General features: G+C 42.6%; 4 protein-coding genes across 5 annotated transcripts; all 4 read right to left on the reverse strand.

Moving 5' to 3' along the window:
• LOC111526975 (protocadherin beta-13) lies at positions 1 to 2,758 on the reverse strand. Of its 2 annotated transcripts, XM_023193078.2 has the most exons (2): positions 229 to 2,594; positions 89 to 131 (listed from the first exon to the last, which is right to left on the reverse strand). In XM_023193078.2, the coding sequence occupies exons 1-2, from the start codon at positions 2,592 to 2,594 to the stop codon at positions 89 to 91; spliced, it is 2,409 nt and encodes an 802-aa protein (XP_023048846.2). The 2 variants fall into 2 exon arrangements, with proteins under 2 accessions (XP_023048847.2, XP_023048846.2); XM_023193079.3 differs by having other exon boundaries at positions 1 to 2,758.
• Positions 2,759 to 5,735: 2,977 nt separating this feature from the next.
• On the reverse strand, positions 5,736 to 8,123 carry LOC111526960 (protocadherin beta-12). The gene has a single exon (XM_023193035.2). The coding sequence runs from the start codon at positions 8,121 to 8,123 to the stop codon at positions 5,736 to 5,738; it is 2,388 nt and encodes a 795-aa protein (XP_023048803.1).
• A 4,787-nt stretch (positions 8,124 to 12,910) lies between these two features.
• PCDHB11 (protocadherin beta 11) lies at positions 12,911 to 16,256 on the reverse strand. Its single transcript, XM_023193017.2, has one exon. It carries the CDS (start codon positions 16,166 to 16,168, stop codon positions 13,775 to 13,777), a length of 2,394 nt encoding a protein of 797 aa, XP_023048785.2. The 5' UTR covers positions 16,169 to 16,256; the 3' UTR covers positions 12,911 to 13,774.
• A 4,054-nt stretch (positions 16,257 to 20,310) lies between these two features.
• On the reverse strand, positions 20,311 to 23,575 carry PCDHB10 (protocadherin beta 10). Its single transcript, XM_023193018.2, has one exon. It carries the CDS (start codon positions 23,387 to 23,389, stop codon positions 20,993 to 20,995), a length of 2,397 nt encoding a protein of 798 aa, XP_023048786.2. The 5' UTR covers positions 23,390 to 23,575; the 3' UTR covers positions 20,311 to 20,992.
• Between the last annotated feature and the right edge of the window lie 797 nt (positions 23,576 to 24,372).

Consider the following 24,372-nt stretch of genomic DNA (forward strand, 5'->3'; position numbering starts at 1 on the left):
GGTTAAAGAATGAATTGCCATCTTTTACGAACCGGGAATAAAAGTAAATGTTCACTTAATAGCAAAGGGAGAAAGAATATGAGAAAAATCAAGAGTAAATAAGTATAGTTTTACATACACACAAATTGGGGGAAATAAACATTGGCGTAGAAATGCCATAAAATAAAATACCTATGGAATATAAAAGTCGACTATGGTCACTGAATATTGAACCCAAAGTTATTGGAGAAGGTAGAATTTCCCTGTATTTCTTTCCCAGGGCACTGGGGAGGGAAGTCGGGGATAATAGGCTTCAGGAACTTGAACTCATTTGTCCCTGAGCCTCCTGCCAGACACACCTCATACTGGTAACTCTGGGATAAGGTCCCGGTGCCGCTCACGTCCACCAGATGCCCTGGAAAGGGGCCTTCGGGCACCGAGCAGCGACCCACCGAGGCCTCCCTGCTCCCCCTGCACAGCCGCACCGCCACGAACAGGAGCACTGAAAAGAGGAAGAGTGAAGACACCGAGGCCAACGCCACCACCAGGTAGATGGTGAGCGAGTCGGCCTGGGCTTGGGCCGGGGCCGCCTCCGGGAGCGGCAGGTAGGGCTGGGAGAAGTCGTCCACCAGGAGCACGTGTAGCGTGGCGGTGGCCGAGCGCGGAGGCTCGCCATTGTCCTTGACCAGCACCACCAGCTTGTGCTTGGCCGCATCGCGCTCGCTCAGCAGCCTGGAGGTGCGCACCTCGCCATTGTGCGCCCACATGCGGAACAGCCCGGGCTCGGTGGCCTTGAGCAGCTGGTACGACAGCCAGGCGTTCTGGCCCGAGTCGCCGTCCACCGCCACCACCTTGGTCACCAGGTAGCCCGGCTCGGCCGCCCGGGGCACCAGCTCGGTGCAGGGCGCGGAGCCGTTCTGCAGCGGGTACAGCACGAAGGGCGAGTTGTCGTTGGCGTCCAGCACCAGCACGCGCACCAGCGCCTCGCTGCTCAGCGCCGGGGAGCCGCGGTCTGAAGCGCCCACGCGGAACTCGAACTCCTGCAGGGCCTCGTAGTCCAGAGACCTGAGGGCGAACAGGTGGCCGTTGTCCGCGTTGATGGAGACCAAGGAGGTGAGGGGCAGGTGCGGGCCCTGGGGCGGCAGCAGTGAGTAGGTGATCTGGGCGTTGGTGCCTGAATCCCTGTCTGTGGCGCTGACGCTGCCGATGTGCAGGGCGGGGCTGTTGTTCTCGCGGACGAACAGGGTGTAGGAGGTTCGGGTGAAGGCGGGGGCGTTGTCATTGACGTCGGAGACCAGCACGGTTATGTTGAGCTGTGTTTTCAGCGTAGGGGTCCCCAAGTCAGTGACAGTGATAGTGATGTTGTATTCCCCTATGCTTTCTCTGTCTAGTGGTCTCTCAGTTAGTAGGGTGTAAAAGTTTTCCGCGGATTTCAGGAGGAAGGGTAGATCCTCCTGAATGGAGCAACTTATTTTCCCATTTTCTCCTGAATCAAGATCTGAAACACTGAAAAGTGCAACCACAGTTTCAGGGGCGTTCTCAGGTATTGGGCTGGTAAATGCAGACATGGTAACTTCTGGGGCATGGTCATTCACATCCATCACTTGAATCAGAATGGTGCATTTTCCAGAAAGGGTTCCAGCATCTCTTGCCTCAATATTGACTTCATAGGACTGCAGTTTTTCGAAATCGAGTTGTTTTTTTAGTTCAATTTCACCTGTCAAGGGATTGATCTTAAAGGTTTTGCCAATCTCGTCTGAAGCTTGGAAAAGTGAATAGGAAATCTCTCCGTTGACTCCTGTGTCTACATCCGTGGCAGAGACCTTGACAACCAGGAAGCCTATTGGACTGTCCTCAGAGATCTGCACCCTATAGAAAGGCTGCTCAAATTCAGGGGCATTATCGTTGACATCCAGGACTTCAATGTAGACCTGAGCAGTGCCAGATCTGGGCGGAGAGCCACCATCCAGTGCTGTGAGTGTTAACCTGAGTTCAGCTTCTGCCTCTCGGTCCAGCGCTTTGTCCAGCACCAGCTCTGGATATTTCCTGCCATCACTGCGTTTGCGGGTGAGGACCCGAAAATAAGAATTGGGGCTGATTACGTAGTTCTCAATATTGTTTTGGCCTACATCTAAGTCTTCAGCATTCTTCAGAGGAAATGTAGTCCCAGGAGGACTGCTCTCTGACACTTTCACCAACATTTCTTTGTCCAGAAATACTGGAGAGTGGTCGTTTATGTCTATTACCTGTAGTTCAGCTTGAAAAAACTCGAAGGGACTCTCTAGCAACACTTGGAAATGTAGCACACAGGGCTCTGTGTGACCGCACAGATCCTCCCGGTCCAATTTCTCATTGAGCAACAAATCGCCGGTCTCCTGATTGAGCTGCAAATGTAGTTTGTTCCCTCTGGAAACAACCCTAACCCCCCGCCTGGAGAATTCCCTCTGCTCCAGACCCAAGTCCTTTGCTAAATTGGTGACAAAGGAGCTGCCCTCAGTTTCCTCCACCACAGAATAGCGTCTAGGTTCCGCCGCACCCGCCAGAGATAAGCCCAAAAGGAGAAAGCAAAAAAGGACTTGCCTTTGTCTGCAAATGAGCTTCCCGCTGGCCTCCATTGTTCTTGGTGGGTTCAGCTTCCTGGGAGGACGGTTCTGTGGGACTGTAAAGTCCCCAGTATCTGAGGCTGTGGTTATTCCACAGATACCTCAGAAATATTGCAGAGAATAGTCCTCTCCAGAGGACCCAGCCGTCCTCTCTTTGGCATCCAAGCTTCCCGTGGGCTTCCAGGTTCTGCTGCTTTTGCTGGTTAATGGAGCTGCAGCTGCGGTTCTGGTTTGTACCTTCTTATCCTGCAGCGCCACCACGCGTCCTCACAGAATCTTACATTTTGTGGGATGATAATAGATGTAATATTCCCAACTCTGCCTGTATGTACCCTGGGACTATGTAAGGTTACAACACCACCGTTAATATCGCCGGACGTTACTGAGCAGAGAACTGCCCGAAGGAGAAATTACATTAGTCTTGCAACAATGCTAACTGAGTTTCGGGCAAAAAGGAAATATTTAGGTAACAGTCTAGCTTGACAAAAAGAATATATGCAGAAAATTTCAAATATAATTGTAGTTAACATAGTTAACTTTTAGATGTTTACACTTTTATTTCCATAAGCCATAGGAATAATTAGTAGCTGTGAACCTCGAACAAATTATTTAATCTCTCTGCTTTAGTTTGCTCATCTGTAAAGTGAGGATAATAATAGCACCTACCACATAGGGCTGTTGTGAATTCCCCACCTTACACATGAGGAATCTGATGCAAAGAGAGAGTAACCTTAAAAATAAACTATATACCAGGTATAAAGCAATTTGATGCCATCAAGTAGCTGAATCTTGATTGCATAAATCCATCGTAAGTCTAGCATAAATCCACTACTATTACTAGAAAAACACCTCAAAATTCAAATGGTAGAAGAATACAGGAGCATAACTATCTCAGGGAGAGAAGTTATGTCCAATAATGAAGGGAAATGAACGAGGAAAGGCTGGAGAGTTTGTCTAAACAGAGAGAGTTTGTCTATATGTGTAACAGCTGTGGTGATTTTGTTTCTGGGAAGGATGTCCTTCTTTGTTACCTCCACTTCTAACAGCATCAATTAAAAGAAATTATCTTGAAATTTTTCAAATCTCATAGAAGAGAGAAGTGTAATGAACCTCCAAGGACTCAGTACTAGCTTCACCAATTATCAATGTTTTTCCATAATTTTTGACTCTATCCCTTCAACATTTTCACATCCCAGACAAACTGAATTTTCACCCACAAATACGTCATTATGTATTTCTTTAAATGCATCATGACTTTAAATGACTCTAAAAATACCCTTAAGTACAGTGCAATTATCATACCTAAAAATTAAGTTAATATTATTTAATACCCATCTATATTCAAACTCTTCCAAGTTTTTCAAAGTCATTGCTGTTGTTTCAATCAAGATCCAAACAAGATCCACACATTGTATTTGATTGCTAGACCTCTTGAGATTTTTCTTTGTGTAAACTTCACTCCTCTTATTTCTAATGCCATTTATTTGTCAGAGAAATTGGATAATTTTACCCTGAGATCATGAAAGCAATTTTAGATTTTACTACTGTCAGTTTTTTTGTCCTTAGGTTCTATCCCACCAGTGACATGCGGTAATACTAGCTTTCTTAGACTTACCAGCACTAGTTTGTAATATATTCAGAACACAACTATGCAAAAATTACCTATTTAAAAAATAAGAATCAGTTATATATTTTTAAACAAACAATGCTTCTCCTTAACTCCCTAGAATTTCTAAAAACTTAATGATCATCTATATTTCTCTTTGATATTACACATTTAAAACTATTCTTTTTCTTAAATTTTCCTGATTTAGCAGTGCCATACAGGTAATAGAAAACTGTTAAAAACAAACTCTCAAATCAGGAAAATGTATTACAAATGTAAGTATGGGTGACTCTGAAAATATACAACAATGTGAAGAAAATAATTAACTAATAATGCAATCAAAATTATGTACTATTCCTAATCAGGACCATTAATCTTTTCTGTGAAATGAAAGTTATATGTTCAGGACACAACAAGAAGGCACAGGTTGCTCTTTCAATTTTGTTTTTTACTTGAGATTTAGACAGATCACAGCATTAGTAATAATAGCTGAAAATTTACCCAGAAAAGCAAGATTATTGGTTTATGAGAAAATGAAATCATAAAGATTATTTCTAAATAAAGACTGAACAGTAGTATGAATGTAATAAAAACATTTCTTCTCTTTAGTTAGGCAGAAACTTGCCAGGTGATATCTAATGACAGAAAATAGTATGGAATTGGAGCAAAGCCACTGACTCAGAGTCAGACAGATCGAGGATGGATGCTCAGTTTTGTCACTTATTAGTTAGTGGACCTTGGTGATCTTACTGAATCTCTGAGACCATCTATTTGGTCATTCCTAAAATACCATGCCACATATGTTTATTCTGAGATTAAAAGTGTGAAAATAGTGTGTGATCCATAAAACGAGTGTTTTTTAAAAAATAAGGTCTAAAAAGGTATACTACAATCTATGCTTCTGAAACTAAGGTAGTATACTCGAACAGCATTCTAATCAACGCAGAAAACGAAAGTCATGGTAAATATTGAAAACAATGGAAAGCAATTTAAAATATCTCAAACAAGACTTACCATTTAATAGACTTTATATTAAGCATAATTGTTTGACATAAAACATTACACATATACATTTCATGCTTTGTGAAGGGTTCTTGATACTAAATCTGGATCCTTTCCTATGTAAAGAAATTTCTTGGCCGGGCGCGGTGGCTCAAGCCTGTAATCCCAGCACTTTGGGAGGCTGAGACGGGTGGATCACGAGGTCAGGAGATCAAGCCCATCCTGGCTAACACGGTGAAACCCCGTCTCTACTAAAAAATACAAAAAACTAGCCGGGTGAGGTGGCGGGCGCCTATAGTCCCAGCTACTCGGGAGGCTAAGGCGGGAGAATGGCGTAAACCCGGGAGGCGGAGCTTGCAGTGAGCTGGATTCCGGCCACTGCACTCCAGCCCGGGCGACAGAGCAAGACTCCGTCTCAAAAAAAAAAAAAAACTTAAAGAGTACATATTTGAAGTGATCACAAAAATACTACTTTACGGGCACCTTACAATAAATTCCTAATTATAAATGTATTCATAAACACAGGATTTATTTTTCATTCTTTATCAGAAAACCAAATTATTCTGAAATGGGGGGTTTTCTTCAACTTCCCTACGTGTGCTGTGGGGTAGGAAGTTGGGGATAATTGGTTTCAGAAATTTGAACTCATTTGTCCCGGAGCCTCCAGTCACACACACCTCATACTGGTAGCTCTGGGACAGGGTCCCGGTGCCGCTCACGTCCACCAGATGCCCTGGAAAGGGGCCCTCGGGCACCGAGCAGCGACCCACAGAGGCTGCCCTGCTCCTCCTACACAGCCGCACCGCCACGAACAGGAACACCGACAAGAGGAACAGCGACGACACCGAGGCCAATGACACCACCAGGTAGACGGTGAGCGAGTCGGCCTGGGCCTGGGCCGGGGCCGTCTCTGGGAGAGGCAGGTAGGGCTGGGAGAAGCCGTCCACCAGGAGCACGTGTAGCGTGGCGGTGGCCGAGCGCGGAGGCTCGCCATTGTCCTTGACCAGCACCACCAGCCTGTGTTTGGCCGCGTCGCGCTCGCTCAGCAGCCTGGCGGTGCGCACCTCGCCATTGTGCGCCCACACTCCAAACAGCCCGGGCTCCGTGGCCTTGAGCAGCTGGTACGACAGCCAGGAATTCTGGCCCGAGTCGCCGTCCACCGCTACCACCTTGGTCACCAGATAGCCTGGCTCGGCCGCCCGGGGCACCAGCTCTGTACAGGGCGCGGAGCCGTTCTGCAGCGGGTACAGCACGAAAGGCGAGTTGTCGTTGGCATCCAGCACCAGCACGCGCACCAGTGCCTCGCTGCTCAGCGCGGGGGAGCCGCGGTCTGTGGCGCCCACGCGGAACTCGAACGCCTGCAGGGCCTCGTAGTCCAGGGACTGGAGGGCGAACAGGTGGCCATTGTCTATGTTGATGGAAACCAGGGAGGCGAGGGGCAGGTGAGGGTCCTGGGGCGGTAGCAGCGAGTAGGTGACCTGGGCATTGGTGCCTGAGTCTCTGTCTGTGGCGCTGACGCTGCCGATGTGCAGGGCGGGGCTGTTGTTCTCGCGGACGAACAGGGTGTAGGAGGTTTGGGTGAAGGCGGGGGCGTTGTCATTGACGTCGGAGACCAGCACGGTTATGTTGTGCTCGGTTTTCAGCCTGGGTGTCCCCAAGTCGGTGACGGTGATGGTAATGTTGTACTCGGCTCTGCTCTCTCTGTCCAGTGGTCTCTCTGTTTCCAAAGTGTAGTAATTATTTACAGAAGATTTTAGCACGAATGGGATGTCTTCCGGGACAGAACAAACTATCTTTCCGTTGTCCCCAGAGTCTCTGTCTCGTATCCTGAAAACCATAACCACGGTCTCTGGTGTGCTTTCTGGGATTGGACTGGTAATTGATGACACAGTGATTTCAGGAGCATTGTCATTTACATCCATCACCTGAATTCTGACTGTAGATTTTCCAAAAAGTCCTCCCCCATCTGTGGCTTGAATGATTATTGAGTATGACTCAATCGTTTCAAAATCCAAAGGTGCTGTTAAAGTAATGTCTCCAGACTTTTGATTAATTTCAAATGTCTTGCGAATATCTTCTGAGGCATGGGAAAAGGTATAGGATAATTCACTGTTTGTTCCAGAGTCTAAATCCCAAGCCAAGACTGTCACAACCAGCGAGCCAAGGGTGCTATTCTCCGGAATCTTCACCTCATAAAAAGCCTGCTCAAACTCAGGGGAGTTGTCATTAATATCTACAACCACCACCCTGACCAAGGCAGTTCCGGACCTGGGAGGGGACCCGCCATCCAGAGCAGTGAGGATGAAACTGAGCTCCCTGCGCTCTTCATAATCCAGCGCCTTGTCCAGAACTAACTCAGGGTATTTCCTATTATCTGGATTGACTCTTATTTTAATGTGGAAATGAGAGTTCGGATTTATTGTGTAGCTTTTTACAGCATTGATTCCTACATCTAAATCCTTCGCACTTTCAAGCAAGAACACAGCACCAAGAGGACTGTTCTCTGGGATTTCTAAGAGCATTTCTTTTTCCAAGAAGACGGGAGAGTGATCATTTATATCCCTGACCTGGAGTTCAATTTGTAAAAACTGCGTGGGGTTTTTCATTAACACTTGGAAATACAGCACACAAGGCTCATTGGAGCCACAGAGCTCCTCCCTGTCTAGCATTTCGCTCAGGAGCAAATCTCCAGTGTTTGTGTCCAGCTGCAAACACTCTTTGTTATCATTAGAAACCACCTGAGCCCCCCGCGAAGACAGCTCACTCACCTCCAGTCCCAGGGTCTTTGCCAAATTTCCTACAAAGCTGCCACTCTGCAATTCCTCCATCACCAAAAAACTCCCAGTTTCAGAGACCGCCTGAGACATTCCCAGCAAAACAAAGAAAAGCAGGACTTGCCTTATCTGCAGAGTGCCTGCCCCTCCGTTTTCCATAGCTTCTTTTCCAAAACTCCAAAATCTTCTTGCGGAATTGCTTCAGCACCACTTCGCAGTTGTGGGAAACGTGCCTCTGATCTGTCTACCAAATCTTCGGAAGCCTAAAGATTTTAACCTTGTTGAATGGCTTCTGGGTTGTCCCTTAAAGGATTGTTCTTTCTGTCTTCCCAGTTCTCTGCCTGTACTGCATAACAGCGTCTACAACATCCTCCAGGGTAATTTTTTTCTTGGTATTATCCTGCAGCGCCACCACGCGTCTCCACAGATTTTCAGTTTGATGAACACTACCTAAATTTTATTTACATAAATGTCCTCCAGAAGCAAATATTGCATTTAAATAATTCCTTCTGTTTAAGTAATTAAAAATATATTATATCTTCCTTAATAATCGTTTGTGATGTTTTTGTTTTTGTTTTAAAGCATTTTTTCAGTGTCTTTCCCCACTCTCCTCACAACCAGATGTGCTCAATTGTGGTGAATACAGATACAAGCTGTGATCCCTGGTCCCCAGGAATTCGTAGTATTTCTGAGACAATTGTAAGCCTGAAACAAGCAGGGTATAACTAATTGTTGAGCTGAATGAAATTCTATTACTACTTGGCTTTCCTTACATGGTAAGGGAAAGGGAAGGTGATCTCAAAAGTCCTTTCTGAAGTTATGAAACTGGATTAACTATGTGATGAGGCAAATTTAGGTCATTATGACAGCATAAAAAGGCATTTCCGTAGATTTCCTAAATAGCAATGAACTGTGAACAGGTAGAAAATGAAGCAAGAGATTGGGGTGGAACATATTATGTAAACCTATCATTTAGTTCCAGTTTTTCATAATTTACAAAAAATTCATAAGTACACAAGCACAAGCAAGTTAGTTTCATTTAAAGTAGACTCTAATTCCTAAAGCTGGCTTGCCCCAGGTTCCCAAAACTTATTGTAGCCACAACTGTAGCTATCTATTTTCTCTTTCAGCCCAGGAAGAGAAAGTAAGAGTCTATCCCTAAACATAGAACAAAAACCTAACTTTCACTCTGATTAGACCAAGTAAGATCATGTGCCTGTGACTGAAGCAATCATTGTTTCAAGAGGTATAGAATTATACTTGGAGATTATAGCCTTAGAATCTAAAGACCCATCTCTGGCCATTACTTTGTTTTAATCCTGCCTGGGACCACCTCTTAAGCTTGGGATGGTTTCAGTCCTAGCCAAAGTACATCATTGGTACATAATGAGGGAGATTGTTTGGAATAGATGCTAAGGGCTCATCAGTGATGTTCACTATAAAAAGTCTTAACGTGCACTAAGAATGGATGGAAGAAGAATCCAATAAGTCTGCATTTTAAAATGTTAAATTCAATTAATATTCTTAAAAATGTAAGCTGGATACATGATTTAAATAGTAATTGGTACAGAAAGGTAAAAGTTGAAAAGCGATGGATTGACCATACACAATTAACCTCTCTTTTTTTAAAAAAAAATGCACTGAAATGACAGAAAAGTAATTAAAATGGGAACTAATACAGATTAAGAATACACAAGTGAACACACATATTTTTCTAATGCAGAAAGCAGGTGCAAAAGCAATTAACTTAGCAGTTCCAAAAAATGCCCCTAAAGTAAAATTCCTTCATTGAAGATACTCACAAGAAACACAATCTCATTTAAGCCAAGATTTGGAGGAACCAGATATTTAAGAAGACTGAAGTCAGTTAAGGATGAAAAAAAAGTTATCAGTTGGAAGTATGTGTAGAGGATAATTGAATTCTCTATTCTTCTCATCACCCTACATAGACAGAAATGTAACTCACAACCAGAAAATAGAAAGTTTATTCTCTGGACAAATTTAATGGAACTTTCTCTAGTCTTGGGGATCTAGGCACAGCTGAGCACAGTTGTGAGGTGTCAAACTGAAAATAGGGAGAGTAAGAAAACCTTTGCATTTTACATGGTTAGACTTCTAGTCCTTTTTCATGCAATACTCTTAGACTGTAGGACACAAGGTATATGCCTGACCCATAGTTCATCCTCACACAGTGAATATTGTAGAATTCTAACCTGGAGAATATGAAAGCCCCAAATAAAGACACATATTAATATTTGGTGTCTCATAAGGTAATAGCCTTATCCTAGCATGGTTATATTAGAATGAAGCCCTGCCATCAACAGGTACCGTTTGCTCACAGAATTGATTGTCAGCATTTTGGTATTATCATCCTTCTAAAATATGAGAAGATAGCCAAGACATTTGAGGAGATGCCTATAACATGACATAGAAAGACCAAAACTACCATCATCACTACCACCAAGAAAAAAGAAGGAACAATAATATAGAAAGCAGAAGAAAGCCTTTCAAAATGTCTGATTAATATTCCCAGAGAAAGAAAATCTAATAAAAGCTAATACTTATTTAGTATTTGCTCTATGCTATCCATTGTTCTAAGTGTCTCATAATGCATTTATCCATTCAGTCTAAATAGTAACTGTGTGAAGTATGTATTCCTATTGTAAGATGAAGACTAGATTACGACTTAAGTGCTCCTTACTAGCTATATTACCTTGGACAAGTTCTCAACTCCCCTTAGACTCACTTTCACTTTTAAAACGGATAACAATAACAATACTACATAATGCATTTTTAAAGAAAAGATTAATTATAAATGAGAGAAAATATTACATTTATAAATCTATGACAGGATACCATGAAAAACATTCAGAGAACCAAAACAACTCTTAAAAGTATTTGTCAGTCATAAAGAAAAACTTAAATATAAAAGATTGAGTGATTAAATAAATTGTCCAAAAAATGGAATGAGAGGCAAAGAAAAAATAAGAAAGGAAAAAAGGCTTAGAGTTTTATAGAGTCAGTCTAGGAGGTCTAATATTTAACTGAGATTTTTGTTGAAGTGAGAATCCAGAAAGCTCAGGGGAGAAATTATAAGTAAAACATACCAAGAAAATTCCTCTCAAAAATTGTTTTTGTGTAGAGATAGATTCTCACTATGTTGCCCAGGGTGGTCTCAAACTCGGGGCCTCAAATAATCCTCCTGCCTCAGCCTCTCAAAGTACTGGGATTGCAGGTGTGAGTCACCATGCCCAACCAAAATTTCTCAGAAATAAACTTGATAGTCTGAATGTCAGCCAAGGAGTCTAGCATATGCCTGTAGTCACAGCTACTTGGAAGGCTGAGGCAGAAGTAGCTCTTGAGTTAGAGGCTGCAGGGTGCTATGATTTTGCCTATAAATAGCCACTGCACTCCAGCCTGGATAACACAGTTACCAGGCTGTGCTAAAAAAGAAAAAAAGAAAAAAGATAAAAGAAAAAGAAGAAAAAGAAAAAAGATAAACATGAACAGGGCATAGCCATATGAACAGATTAATCAATAAAGAGCCAGTACTAAGGTATTTTCAGAAGATCAGGGGAATTTTTAAAATGCTCCCAGAAAGAAAGAAAAAAAAGGTGAGGGGAATCACATAAAAAGACATAGGAATCAGAATGGAATCAGTCTTCTGAACAGCAATTCTATATGCAGTCAATAAAAGGAGCAGTGTTTTTGAAATATGAGGGAAAATTATTTTCAATCTAGAATGTTATGCCCAAACTATCAATCAAATTAAAAAGAAAATAACAAAATAAGCTCTCAAAAAGTTTTACTTCCTCTGTGTCCATTTTTATGAAGGTACTGAGAGATGTGCATCAACAAAATAAGAGAGTAAACTAAGAAAGAAGAATATACTGGATCTTATAAAAGAAGACCAATAAAGAAAAATATTTTTTAAAGTCCTAGGGTGACAGCCTATAGAGCAACCAGTATGAATGAAGTAGAGATCTGGGTGAAAGATCACCAAGAAATAAACATAATTGATAGGTATCTGATACATTTGAATATTTTGAGAAGAAAGAGATTCAAATTAGAGAATGTAAAGAAACTAATATTAGTAAATGGAAAATTACATAAGTACAAAACAATTTTCAGTTCTAGGAAAAATGTTTCTTGAGAAAGGAAATTTAATCACACTACACTAATGTGTATCTTGAAGAAACCTTAGTAATATGGACACTATTAGTTTAACTTAAAAAAAAACTGTAGGCTGGGCATGGTGGCTCACACCTGTAATCTCAACACTTTGGGAGGCTGAGGTGGGTGGATCACCTGGGGTCAGGAGTTCCAGACGAGCCTGACCAACATGGTGAAACCCCATCTCTACTAAAATACAAAACTTAGCCAGGTGGGGTGGTGGGTGCCTGTAATCCCAGCTACTCAGGAGGCTGAGGCAGGAGAACCACTTGAACCCGGGAGGCAGAGGTTACAGTGAGGTGAGATCACACCACTGTACTCCAATCTGGGCTACAGAGTAAGACTCTGCCAAAAACAACAACAACAACAACAAAAACTATAACAATTTTATTGGGAGAATAGGAGAAAGGGAATGTGCAGTGCTTATATTGGTTTACATTAGTTGGAAAGAAAGTTAAATCATTTTTTAAAATCCATAGCAAGAAGTGATTAAAATGTAAAATGGAGTGGAGTTGCAAGATTTAACAACAAAAGCATATCATTTAGAAGTATTGAGGTAATTCTAGAAGAAGCCACTCAATAGAAGGAGTCTGGAAATTAAAGAAAATACTGTTTTTTTCTCTTTCTTTTTTCTTTTTTTTTTTTTGGAGACCCCGCCATTGCACTCCAGCCTGGGTGACAAGAGCGAAACATCGTCTCAAAAAACAAAACAAAACGAAACAAAAAACCCAAGAGAAATATCAAAGTCAGTGTTCTAGAGTGAGAAATAATAATCAATAAATTATTGTACACTTGGAAAGGATTAAAACCTTAAAATTATTCATTAGAAATGGATTAACTACCTGTTACTTAATATAAAAAGGATTTACAATGTTATTCACAATGATATGCAATACGTGAAAATTGAACATAGGCCTGGCCGCCTGTAATCCCAGCACTTTGGGAGGCTGAGGGGAGTGCATCGCTTGAGCTCAGAAGTCAAAGACCAGCCTAAGAAATGTTGTGACGATCCATTTCTACAAAAAATACAGAAAGTAACCGGCACGGTGGCGCATGCCTGTAGTCCTAGCTACTTGAAGGCTGAGGTGAGCTGATCGCTTGAGCCCAGGAGGCAGAGGTTGCAGTGAGCTGAGATTCTGCCACTGACCTCCAGTCTGGGTGGCTCAAGACTCTGTATAAAAAAAAAAAAAAATACTGGGTGCGCAGTGGCTCACGCCTGTATTCCCAGCACCTTGGGAGGCCAAGGTGGGTGGATCATGAGGTCAAGAGTTTGAGACCCACCTGGCCAACATGGTGAAACCCCAAGTCTACTAAAGATTTAAAAAAAAAAAAAAAAAATTTAGCTGGGCGTGGTGGTGGGCGCCTGTAAATGCCAGCTACTCGGGAGGCTGAGGCAGGAGAATTGCTTGAACCCGAGAGGCGGAGGTTGCAGTGAGCTGAGATCACACCACTGCACTCCAGCCAGGGTGACAGAACGAGACTCGGTCAAAAAAAAAAAAAAAAGTGGGGGAAGAAAAGAAAAAATTAAAAATACGATTAGTTGTATTGCATAATAACGTAACTAGTTTTAAATTAAATAATATTGATATGGTTCTATAAAACTAAAAAAGTACATGAAAATGTAAATAGCATTCTTACTAAAAATTAAATTCAAAGCTATTTTGAAGGGTGGGGTTTTCTTCACTATTCTTCCCAGGACCTTTTGCCTGGATATTAGGGATAACCGGTTTTAGGAACTTGAATTCATTTGTCCCGGAGCCTCCTGTCAGACACACCTCATACTGGTAGCTCTGGGATAGGGTGCTGGTGCCGCTCACGTCCACCAGATGCCCTGGAAAGGGGCCCTCGGGCACCAAGCAGCGACCCACCGAGGCCGCCCTGCTCCTCCTGCACAGCCGCACAGCCACGAACAGGAGCACGGACAAGAGGAACAGCGACGACACTGAGGCCAACGCCACCACCAGGTAGACGGTGAGCGATTCCGTCTGGGCCTGGGCCTGAGCCGCCTCTGGGAGCGGCAGATAGGGCTGCGAGAAGCCGTCCACCAGGAGCACTTGCAACGTGGCCGTGACTGAGCGCGGAGGCTCGCCATTGTCCTTGACCAGCACCACCAGCCTGTGCTTGGCCGCGTCGCGCTCGCTCAACAGCCTGGCGGTGCGCACCTCGCCATTGTGCGCCCACACACCGAACAGCCCCGGCTCCGTGGCCTTGAGCAGCTGGTACGACAGCCAGGCGTTCTGGCCCGTGTCACCGTCCACCGCCACCACCTTGGTCACCAGGTAGCCCGGCTCGGCCGCCCGGGGCACCAGCTCGGTGCAGGGCGCGGAGCCATTCTGCAGCGGGTACAGCACGAAGGGCGAGTTGTCGTTGGCGTCCAGCACCAGCACGCGCACCAGTGCCTCGCTGCTCAGCGCGGGGGAGCCGCGGTCTGCGGCGCCCACGTGGAACTCGAAGGCCTGCAGGGCCTCGTAGTCCAGCGATCGGAGGGCGAACAGGTGGCCGTTGTCTGTGTTGATGGAGACCAGGGAGGCGAGGGGCAGGTGCGGGTCCTGGGGTGGCAGCAGCGAGTAGGTGACCTGGGCATTGGTGCCTGAGTCTCTGTCTGTGGCGTTGACGCTGCCTATGTGCAGGGCGGGGCTGTTGTTCTCGCGGACGAACAGGGTGTAGGAGGTTTGGGTGAAGGCGGGGGCGTTGTCATTGATGTCGGAGACCAACACGGTTGTGTTGTACTCGGTTTTCAGCCTGGGTGTCCCCAAGTCGGTGACAGTGATGGTGATACTGTACTCGGCCCTGCTCTCTCTGTCCAGTGGTCTCTCTGTTTCCAAGGTGTAATAATTCTCAACTGAAGATTTTAGCACGAATGGGAGGTCTTCCGAAATGGAACAAACAATTCTTCCGTTGTCCCCAGAGTCTATATCTTGGATACTAAAAACCATAACCACGGTTTCTGGCGTATTTTCTGGGATTGGACTGGTAATTGATGACACAGTGATTTCAGGAGCATTGTCATTTACATCCATCACCTGAATTCTGACTGTAGATTTTCCAAAAAGTCCTCCCCCATCTGTGGCTTGAATGATTATTGAGTATGATTCAATCGTTTCAAAATCCAAAGGTGCTGTTAAAGTAATGTCTCCAGACTTTTGATTAATTTCAAATGTCTTGCGAATATCTTCTGAAGCATGGGATAAAGTATAGCATATTTCACCATTTGTTCCAGAGTCTAAATCCCAAGCTGAGACAGTCAAAACCAGGGAGCCAAGGATGCTATTCTCTGGAATCTTCACCTCATAAAAAGCCTGCTCAAATTCAGGGGAGTTGTCATTAATGTCCACAACCACCACTTTGACCAAGGCAGTTCCAGACCTGGGAGGGGACCCGCCATCCAGAGCAGTGAGGATGAAACTGAGCTCCGGGCGCTCTTCATAATCCAGTGCCCTGTCCAGAACTAACTCGGGGTATTTCCTATTGTCTGGATTGACTCTCATTTTAATGTGAAAATGAGAGTTGGGGCTTATTATGTAGGTTTTCACAGCATTGATTCCTACATCTAAATCCTTCGCACTTTCTAGTAAGAACACAGCACCAACACGACTATTCTCTGGGATTTCTAGGAGCATTTGTTTTTCCAAGAAGATAGGAGAGTGATCATTTATATCCCTGACCTGAAGTTCAATTTGTAAAAACTGCGTGGGGTTTTTCATTAACACCTGGAAATGTAGCACACAAGGCTGGATGGAACCGCAGAGCTCCTCCCTGTCTAGTGTTTCACTTAAGAGCAAATCCCCAGTGTTTATGTCCAGCTGCAAACGCTGTTTCTTATCATTAGAGACCACCTGAGCCCCCCGTAAGGACAGTTCTCTCACCTTTAGCCCCAGGTCCTTTGCCAGATTGCCTACAAAACTCCCGCTCTGCATTTCTTCTGCCACGGAAAAGCTCCCAGGTTCAGAGCCCGCCTGAGACATTCCCAGCAAAACAAAGAGAAGCAGGACTTGCCTTATCTGCTGAGTGCGTGCTCTTCCGTTCTCCATAGCTCCTTTCTTGTAGGCTTCTTGAAGAATGGCTTCAGTTCTGGAGAACGTGTCTCTGACTTGTCCACCAAATCCTCTATGGTCTAAGAATTTTAACCCTGTTGAATGGCTTCTAAGTCACCCTCTTGAAGGCTTGTTCTTTCTGTCTTCTGCTTCTCTGTGTGCACTGGCTATCAGTGTTCACAACGCCATCCAGTCAATTTACTTTTCACGATGTTATCCTGCAGCGCCACCAAGTGTCTCCATAGATTTTCACAGTTTGGTGAAAGCTACCTAAATTCGATTCACTTATATGTCCTCTGGAAACAAACATTGTTTTATTCATTGTGTTCAAGTGATTACAAATATATTGCACCTTCTATAATAATTATTTCATGTTCTCTTTAGTTTGATATGCTGTTAATACTCATCTTAAAGCATTTACCTTTCCCTACTCTCCACACAGCCAAACATGCTTAGTTGTGGTGAATACAGAAATACAAGATGTGATTCCTGGACCCCAATGGTTTGTAATCTTTCTGAGAAGATTGGAAACATAAAACATCAATAATGTTATCAAGCTGTACAAAATTCTATCACTACTTGACTTTCCTTAGGTGGTAATGAAAAGGCAAAGTGTACATGGGTCATTTTAGAAGTCCTCTCATATTTGATATGAAACTGGATTAACCATGAGATGGGACATACTTTGATAGTTATGATAGCACAAGAAGGCATTCATTTAGATTTCCTTGGTAACAAAGAATTGTGAACTGCTAGAAAGTAAAGTAAGATATTGGGAGTAGAACACATTATGAGAATCCTTGATTTAGTTCCAGCTTCTCAAAAAATAATAAGTGCACAGTATGTTAGTTTCATTTAAAGCAGGCTTATTTCTGAGACTGGCCTCCCTCAGTTTCCCAAGATTTATTCCAGCAACAATTATGGCTATCTGCTTTGTTTTTCAGCTCAAGAAGCTGAAGAGATTTTCTTCCTCAATAATAGAACAAAATCTTAGCCTTCATTCTGATTAGCCCAATTGAGAGCACTTCAGCCTGTTACTGAAGAAGTCAGTGTCTCAAGATGTATAGGATTAAAGGTAGAGATTATAGTCCTAGAATCTAAAGACTCCATTTTTGGCCCTTTGTTTTAATCCAGTCAGAAATTGCCCCTTAAACCTGAGGTGGTTTCAGTCCTAGCCGAAATGCATGGCTCCTACATAACGAGGGAGATGGTTGGAATAGGTGCTTGGAACCTGCCAATGGTATCCGCTATTAGACATCTCAAAATACTCTCAAGAATGTAGGACATCTAAGAAGTCTGCAGTTTAAAAAAATGCTAATTTCAAATTACATTCACAAAAATGTGAACTAGATACATGGTTGAAAAATTATCAGTGCAGAAGAGTAGAAATTGAATAGTATGTGGATTGACTATACAATTATTCTTCCTTCTTCTCAACCCCCTCTAAAATGACAGAAAAACAAAAGGTATGAACTCACAAAGAAGACTAAGAATACATAAGTGAATACACAAATTATCTGATGATAGGAAGCAGATGAAAGAACAATTGACAACGGTTCCAAGAAATGTCTAAAATAAAGTTCCTGCATTGGAGATACTAAAAATAAACTACTGGGTTTTCCCTACATAATCCTAGTATGTACCAGACTTGGAGGAACCAGGTGTATAAGAAGGCTGAAGTGAAGTAAAGGCTTTAAAAAGAATTTATTAGTTGAAAGTATGTATACTGGATAGTTGAATTCTGTGGTCTTTTCACCATCATACAGAGACAAGAAAATAACTGAGAGCCAATAACTGAGAATGGAAAGCTTATACTCTGGAGAAATTAGATTACATTCTGGAGAAATTATACTATCTCCAGTCTTGGAAACCTCAGGCAGAGCTGAGTGAAAGTAGGAGGTATGAAACTAAAGATAAGGAGATTAGGCAAAACACTGCCTTCTCTATAGTGAGACTCCTAGCCATGATACTCTCAGATTGTAGGACACAAGATATATGCCTGACGTCTTCTCCATCAAACCCCAGAACATTGAATATTGTAGAATTCTATCCCGAGGAATATGAAAGGCGCAGATAAAGACTTACATGTACTGATATGTGGGGGTTTCCCAAGGTAGCAGCTCTATCCTATCATGGTTACATTAGAGTGAAGCCCTGTCATCAATACTCATGGAGGGTTGACTGTCAGCATTTGCTGTGTCATCATTCATATATATAACAAGATAGCCAAAGATCACAAGACTTTTGAGAAAATACTTACAACATGAAATAGAAAGACCAAAACTGTAATACTACCGCCACACACAAAAAGCAACAGGAGGCAATAGATATAATTCAGAAAACAAAAAAAAGTCTTTTAAAATGTCTGATTAATATCCCTAGAGAAACAAAATGTAATAAGTGCTAACACTTATTGACTTATTCTAAGTTCATTATTCTAGTGCCTCATATGTATTTACCTAGTTAATGTTAACAATAACCCTATCAAGTACATATTCATATCTGGAAGACAAAGAATAGCTTAGGGCTTAAGTGCCCCTTACTAGCTATATAGCCTTAGGCAAATTCTTCCCTTTGATTCACTTGCAAGTTTAAAATAGGTATAATAATAACTCTTACTATATAATGCATTTTTAAAGAATAAATAGATTAATTATAGGTGTAATAAGATTTACATTTGCAAATTTGTAATATGTCATGAAAAACCAAAAGAGCTCTTAAAAATAAATATTTGTTATCCAAAAAGAAAAACTTAAATATGAAGATTAGATGATTACATGAATTGTCTAATAAGTAGAACAAGAGATGGAAAAGAAGAAAAAAATTATAATTTAGAGTCTCAGAAAATCAATGCAGGAGGTGCAATATTTAATGAGATTCTGGTTAAAGTGAGACTGTAGAAAACTCAATGGATAAACTATTACTAAAACATAACAAGAAAATTTCTCAGAACTTACAGTGAGAGTCTATATGTTAACAGGGTATGCCTACATGGCCAGATTAATAAATAAACTGCCTATATTAAGGTCTTTTCAGAATACCATGAAAAAGTTTTTCAGGGCTTCCAGGGAAGGAAGTAAGAGAGAAGGAACAAAGAGAGGTGGAATCAAAATCAAGTCAGTCTTTTGAAAAGGAACTCGACATGCAATGAGTAAAAGAAACAGCTTCAGCTTTCAAAATCTGAGGGAAAATTATTTTCAAACTAGAATTTTATACCCAGTCAAACTATCAAGCAAATGAAAACAAACAAAAAAGATGTCTTCACAACGTAAGGAGACAATTTTTAAAAATCTCTTCTGCATTCATTTATATGAAGGCCTTGAGAGATGTGTGCTAGCTGAATAACAGAGTAAACTAAGAAAGAAGAGTATACTGGACCTTGTAAAAGGAGACTCATGAAGGAAAGTGCTGAAGGGAAAAAGTCCCAGGGTAACAGTCTATAGATGAACCAGTCTAAATGAAACAGAGGATATTCAAGTTGAAAGAGCTCCTGAAAATAAATGTCATTGACAGAGTATCTTAAAAATTGGAATATTTTTAAGAAGAAAATACATTGAAATGAAAGATATGGAAAAAAGCAATAGAAGTACATAGACAATAATGCAAGTATGAAATAACAATTATGAACTCTAGGAACCATACTTTTCAAGTAAGGAAATGTAATTATAGTACAGTACACAAATACATATTCTGAAGCACACAGCAATATAGATACTAACTACTAATTTAACTAAGAAACTGTGGCATCTATATTGGGAGAATAGGAGAAAAACAATTTGCAATGTTTGTATGTGTTTGCTAGTTTGGAAATAAGAAAGCTAAATGCTTTTCTATTATAGAAAGAAATGGTTCAAATACAAAACAGTATCAAGATATAGTATTATAAACATATTATTTATAAATATTGAGATCAATTCAAGAAGAAACCACACTGTGGTAAGGGACTGGTAGAACAGCTAATTTAGAAAATTATAAAATGTTAGTTATATATAGTATATATTTAACACATAGTAATATAAAAAACTAATGAAACTTGTTTTTCGTTCTAACCTTTAGCTCCTCTTGATTATTAAAAATTTGGTATTTAAAATAAATATGCAACATAAAAATGAATATCTCCAGCAATCTCAAACACGAAATTCAAAATGTTTTATTTGTATTCATTTTCATGCAGATTGTAATTATATTTCAATTATAAGGCATAATCTGTTTTATACATCAGCAAAAGTTAACATAAGAAAATATTGGCCAAGTGAAAGTAGCATGTTTAAACATAAAATAATAAGTATATAAACTAAGGGTATTATTGATGTTCAATATTGCTCACAATATGCTTTGTTTCATTTTGTCAAGAGCATAGTAGTAGAGAAATATTTCTTTTTAAATACATGATTTAGAAATAAATGACATGGTTTTCAAACACGAATATATACAATGTTAGAATGAGTTTGGAAATGTAGATATGCCTTCTTAAATAGAGCAAGTACACTATAGACAGAAATGATTAGAATCATGGGATGCACGCTCTGAAATGAATCAAAACCTCAGATTTTTGTGATGAGATACAATAGTAATTAATTCCTTGGGCAGTTGGAAAGAATTAAAATCTTAACACTATCATTTAGAAAAAAATACTAATTACATTAAACCTAGTTGTTATTAATGCAAAAAAAAGACATGAAACATTGTAAAATCACAGGGGTATACTACTGGAAAATAATGCTTGAAGTTGCATAATAACTTAAATTTGAGATTTAAAAGTAAACTAATGGAAACATGGCTATGCAACACACCGAAAGTACATGAAACTAAAAACAGACTTTACTGAATATTAAATCCAAAGCTATTTCGGAAGGTGGAATTTTGTTCACCTTTCCTCCCAGGGCCCTGTGTCTGAATATCTGAAATAATTGGTTTCAAGAACTTGAACTCACTGGTTCCGGGGCCTCCCGTCAGACACACCTCATACTGGTAGCTCTGGGACAGGGTCCCAGCGCCGCTCATGTCCACCAGATGCCCTGGAAAGTGGTCCTCGGGCACCGAGCAGCGACCCACAGAGGCCGCTCTGCTCCTCCTGCACAGCCGCACCGCCACGAACAAGAGCACTGAAAAGAGGAACAGCGACGACACCGAGGCCAACGCCACCACCAGGTAGACGGTAAGCGAGTCGGCCTCCACCTGGGCCGGCGCCGCCTCTGGGAGCTGCAGGTAGGGCTGGGAGAAGCCGTCCACCAGGAGCACGTGTAGCATGGTGGTGGCTGAGCGCGGAGGCTCGCCATTGTCCTTGACCAGCACCACCAGCCTGTGCTTGGCCGCGTCGCGCTCGCTCAGCAGCCGGGCGGTGCGCACCTCGCCATTGTGCGCCCACACACCGAACAGCCCCGGCTCCGTGGCCTTGAGCAGCTGGTACGACAGCCAGGAATTCTGGCCCGAGTCGCCGTCCACCGCCACCACCTTGGTCACCAGGTAGCCCGGTTCGGCCGCCCGGGGCACCAGCTCGGTGCAGGGCGCGGAGCCGTTCTGCAGCGGGTACAGCACGAAGGGCGAGTTGTCGTTGGCGTCCAGCACCAGCACGCGCACCAGCGCCTCGCTGCTCAGCGCCGGGGACCCGCGGTCTGCGGCGCCCACGTGGAACTCGAAGGCCTGCAGGGCTTCGTAGTCCAGAGACCTGAGGGCGAACAGGTGGCCATTGTCCGCGTTGATGGAGACCAGGGAGGCGAGGGGCAGGTGCGGGTCCTGGGGTGGCAGCAGCGAGTAGGTGACCTGGGCGTTGGTGCCTGAGTCTCTGTCTGTGGCGCTGACGCTGCCGATGTGCAGGGCGGGGCTGTTGTTCTCGCGGACGAACAGGGTGTAGGAGGTTTGGGTGAAGGCGGGGGCGTTGTCATTGACGTCAGAGACCAGCACGGTTATGTTGTGCTCGGTTTTCAGCCTGGGTGTCCCCAAGTCAGTGACGGTGATAGTGATGTTGTGCGCAGCTCTGCTCTCTCTGTCCAGCGCACCTTCTGTCATTAGGATGTAAAAATTCTCCACAGAAGGTTTTAGTAGGAATGGCAGATTCTCTTGAATGTAGCAAACCATCTTTCCATTTTCTCCAGAGTCTCTGTCATTAATCTTAAAAACAGCCAGTACCGTCTCAGGAGAATTCTCAGCAACAGAGTTGGAGAGTGATGATATGATGAGTTCAGGGGCATTGTCATTGGTGTCCAATACTTCCACCAAAACCCTACATATTGCAGAAAGGCCTCCACCGTCCATTGCCTGTATATTTATTTCGTAAGAATTTACTAACTCATAATCAAGCAATTCTCTGAGAAAGATTTCCCCAGAAAAAGGATTGATTTGAAAGGTTGTTCGAATATTTTCTGAGGCATCAAAAAATGAATAGGATACTTCCGCGTTAACTCCAGAGTCTATATCTTCTGCTGATACCTTAAAAATAAGGAACCCAATGGGGCTGTTTTCTGGAGCCTGGGTCTCATACAGAGCCTGGGCAAACTGTGGGGCATTGTCATTGACGTCCAAGACCACAATGCCTATAGTGGAGGTCCCAGACCTGGGTGGAGATCCACCATCCAGCGCTGTGAGGGTTAAGCTGAACTCTCCCTGCTCCTCCCGATCCAGTGCTTTGTCCAACACTAGCTCTGGATATATCATGCCTTCATCACTGCCACCAATTCTAACATGGAAAAAAGAGTTGGGGCTGATCGTGTAGTTTTGGATACCGTTGGGTCCTCCATCTGGATCCTGTGCTCTTTCTAGTCGAAATACTGTCCCTTCAGCAGTATTTTCTGATATTTTTAAGACTGTGTCTTTGTCCTGAAACACTGGCGAGTGATCATTTATATCCCTGACTCTCAGCTCAACCCGGTAAATCTGAAAGGGATCATCCATTAAAATTTGGAAATACAGCATACAGGGCTCTTTAGGGCCACACAGCTTCTCTCGGTCCAGTTTCTCATTTGTGAGCAAATTCCCAGTGTGTGAATCCAGGAGCAGGTATTGTTTGTTACCATCGGAAACCACCCTGGTTCCCCTTGCAGCCAGCTCCCCCTCTGCTAGTCCCAGATCCTTTGCCAGATTGACCACAAAGGATCCTCTGTCTGTTTCCTCAGTCACCGAATAACGTCCAAACCCAGAACCTGCCAAGGACACTCCCCCAAAAAGAAAAAGAAACAGCACTTGCCTTTGTCTTGGGAAGCTGAACCCCCTGGCCTCCATAGCTGCTTCTTTCCTCAATGTCAGTCTCAATCACACTGCCCCAGCACAAATAGCAATCGCAAACCCAGACTTATGTGTAGCAGAGATCTAGGGTTTTTAATTTTTCCTTTCCTAATCGGGGGCTCGACAGCTTTTCTTCTCAGCCCATCTGTCTCGATCTTTCCTTTATGTCAAGGACTTCCGTAGCATTCTGGTCAATTTTGTTCCTCCATCTCTTTAGCCTGCAGCGCCACCTTGTGGCTTCCAATACAGTCAAATGGCTGTGCCCAATTTTTGTGTTTGTCTATATAAAAATTCTTCATTGCTTCATGAGAAAAGTTAAAAATTGAACAGTTGAAAAAAATGTTTCTAGTAGTAACCCTGTTCAATTCTGTGTTAGATTTAGCTGTGTACTAGGCCTTTCGCCTCTGACACAACTCTTATGCAAACAAAGGGAAAATTGTGGGTGCCTCCTGGAACCACCAAAATAATCGATTTCACTTTCTCCAAAACTTTGGGCATAGGAACACCAAAAATTAACAACAACAAAAAACGTGTTTCACATCTTCTTCAACAAATTTCTTCAAGATCTCATTACATTGCCTAACTAGAATCACTGCTCTGTAGTCCAGAAACAAGCATTTAGGCTGTCTCTCTACTGTGCTTCTCTAAAACTTATGCATACAACTATGCTTACTCTATAAATATTATTGCGTTATGTTTCAGGCCAATTTGCCCCCTCATCAATGTGTGAACTACTTGAGAACAACTATGTCTTAGTCATCTTCGGTTGGCAAATTAGCCACTCACTAAATGCTTGCTGTATTAAGGCATGCATAAATAAACTCTAGTAAGACATGAAACAATATTCAGTGCCTTTCGAACTCTGCTATTTGAAAATTATTTTCTTTAATTTCTTCATACTTTGCAATTTTTTTTCTTATATTAGCTTTAAAATAACTTGCAGAGTTAAAGGAGGGACTGGCCTTTATTTTCAGGTCCCT

The sequence above is a fragment of the Piliocolobus tephrosceles genome, chromosome 4 (genome assembly GCF_002776525.5).
Source record: "Piliocolobus tephrosceles isolate RC106 chromosome 4, ASM277652v3, whole genome shotgun sequence".
Classification (NCBI taxonomy): Eukaryota; Metazoa; Chordata; class Mammalia; order Primates; family Cercopithecidae; genus Piliocolobus; species Piliocolobus tephrosceles.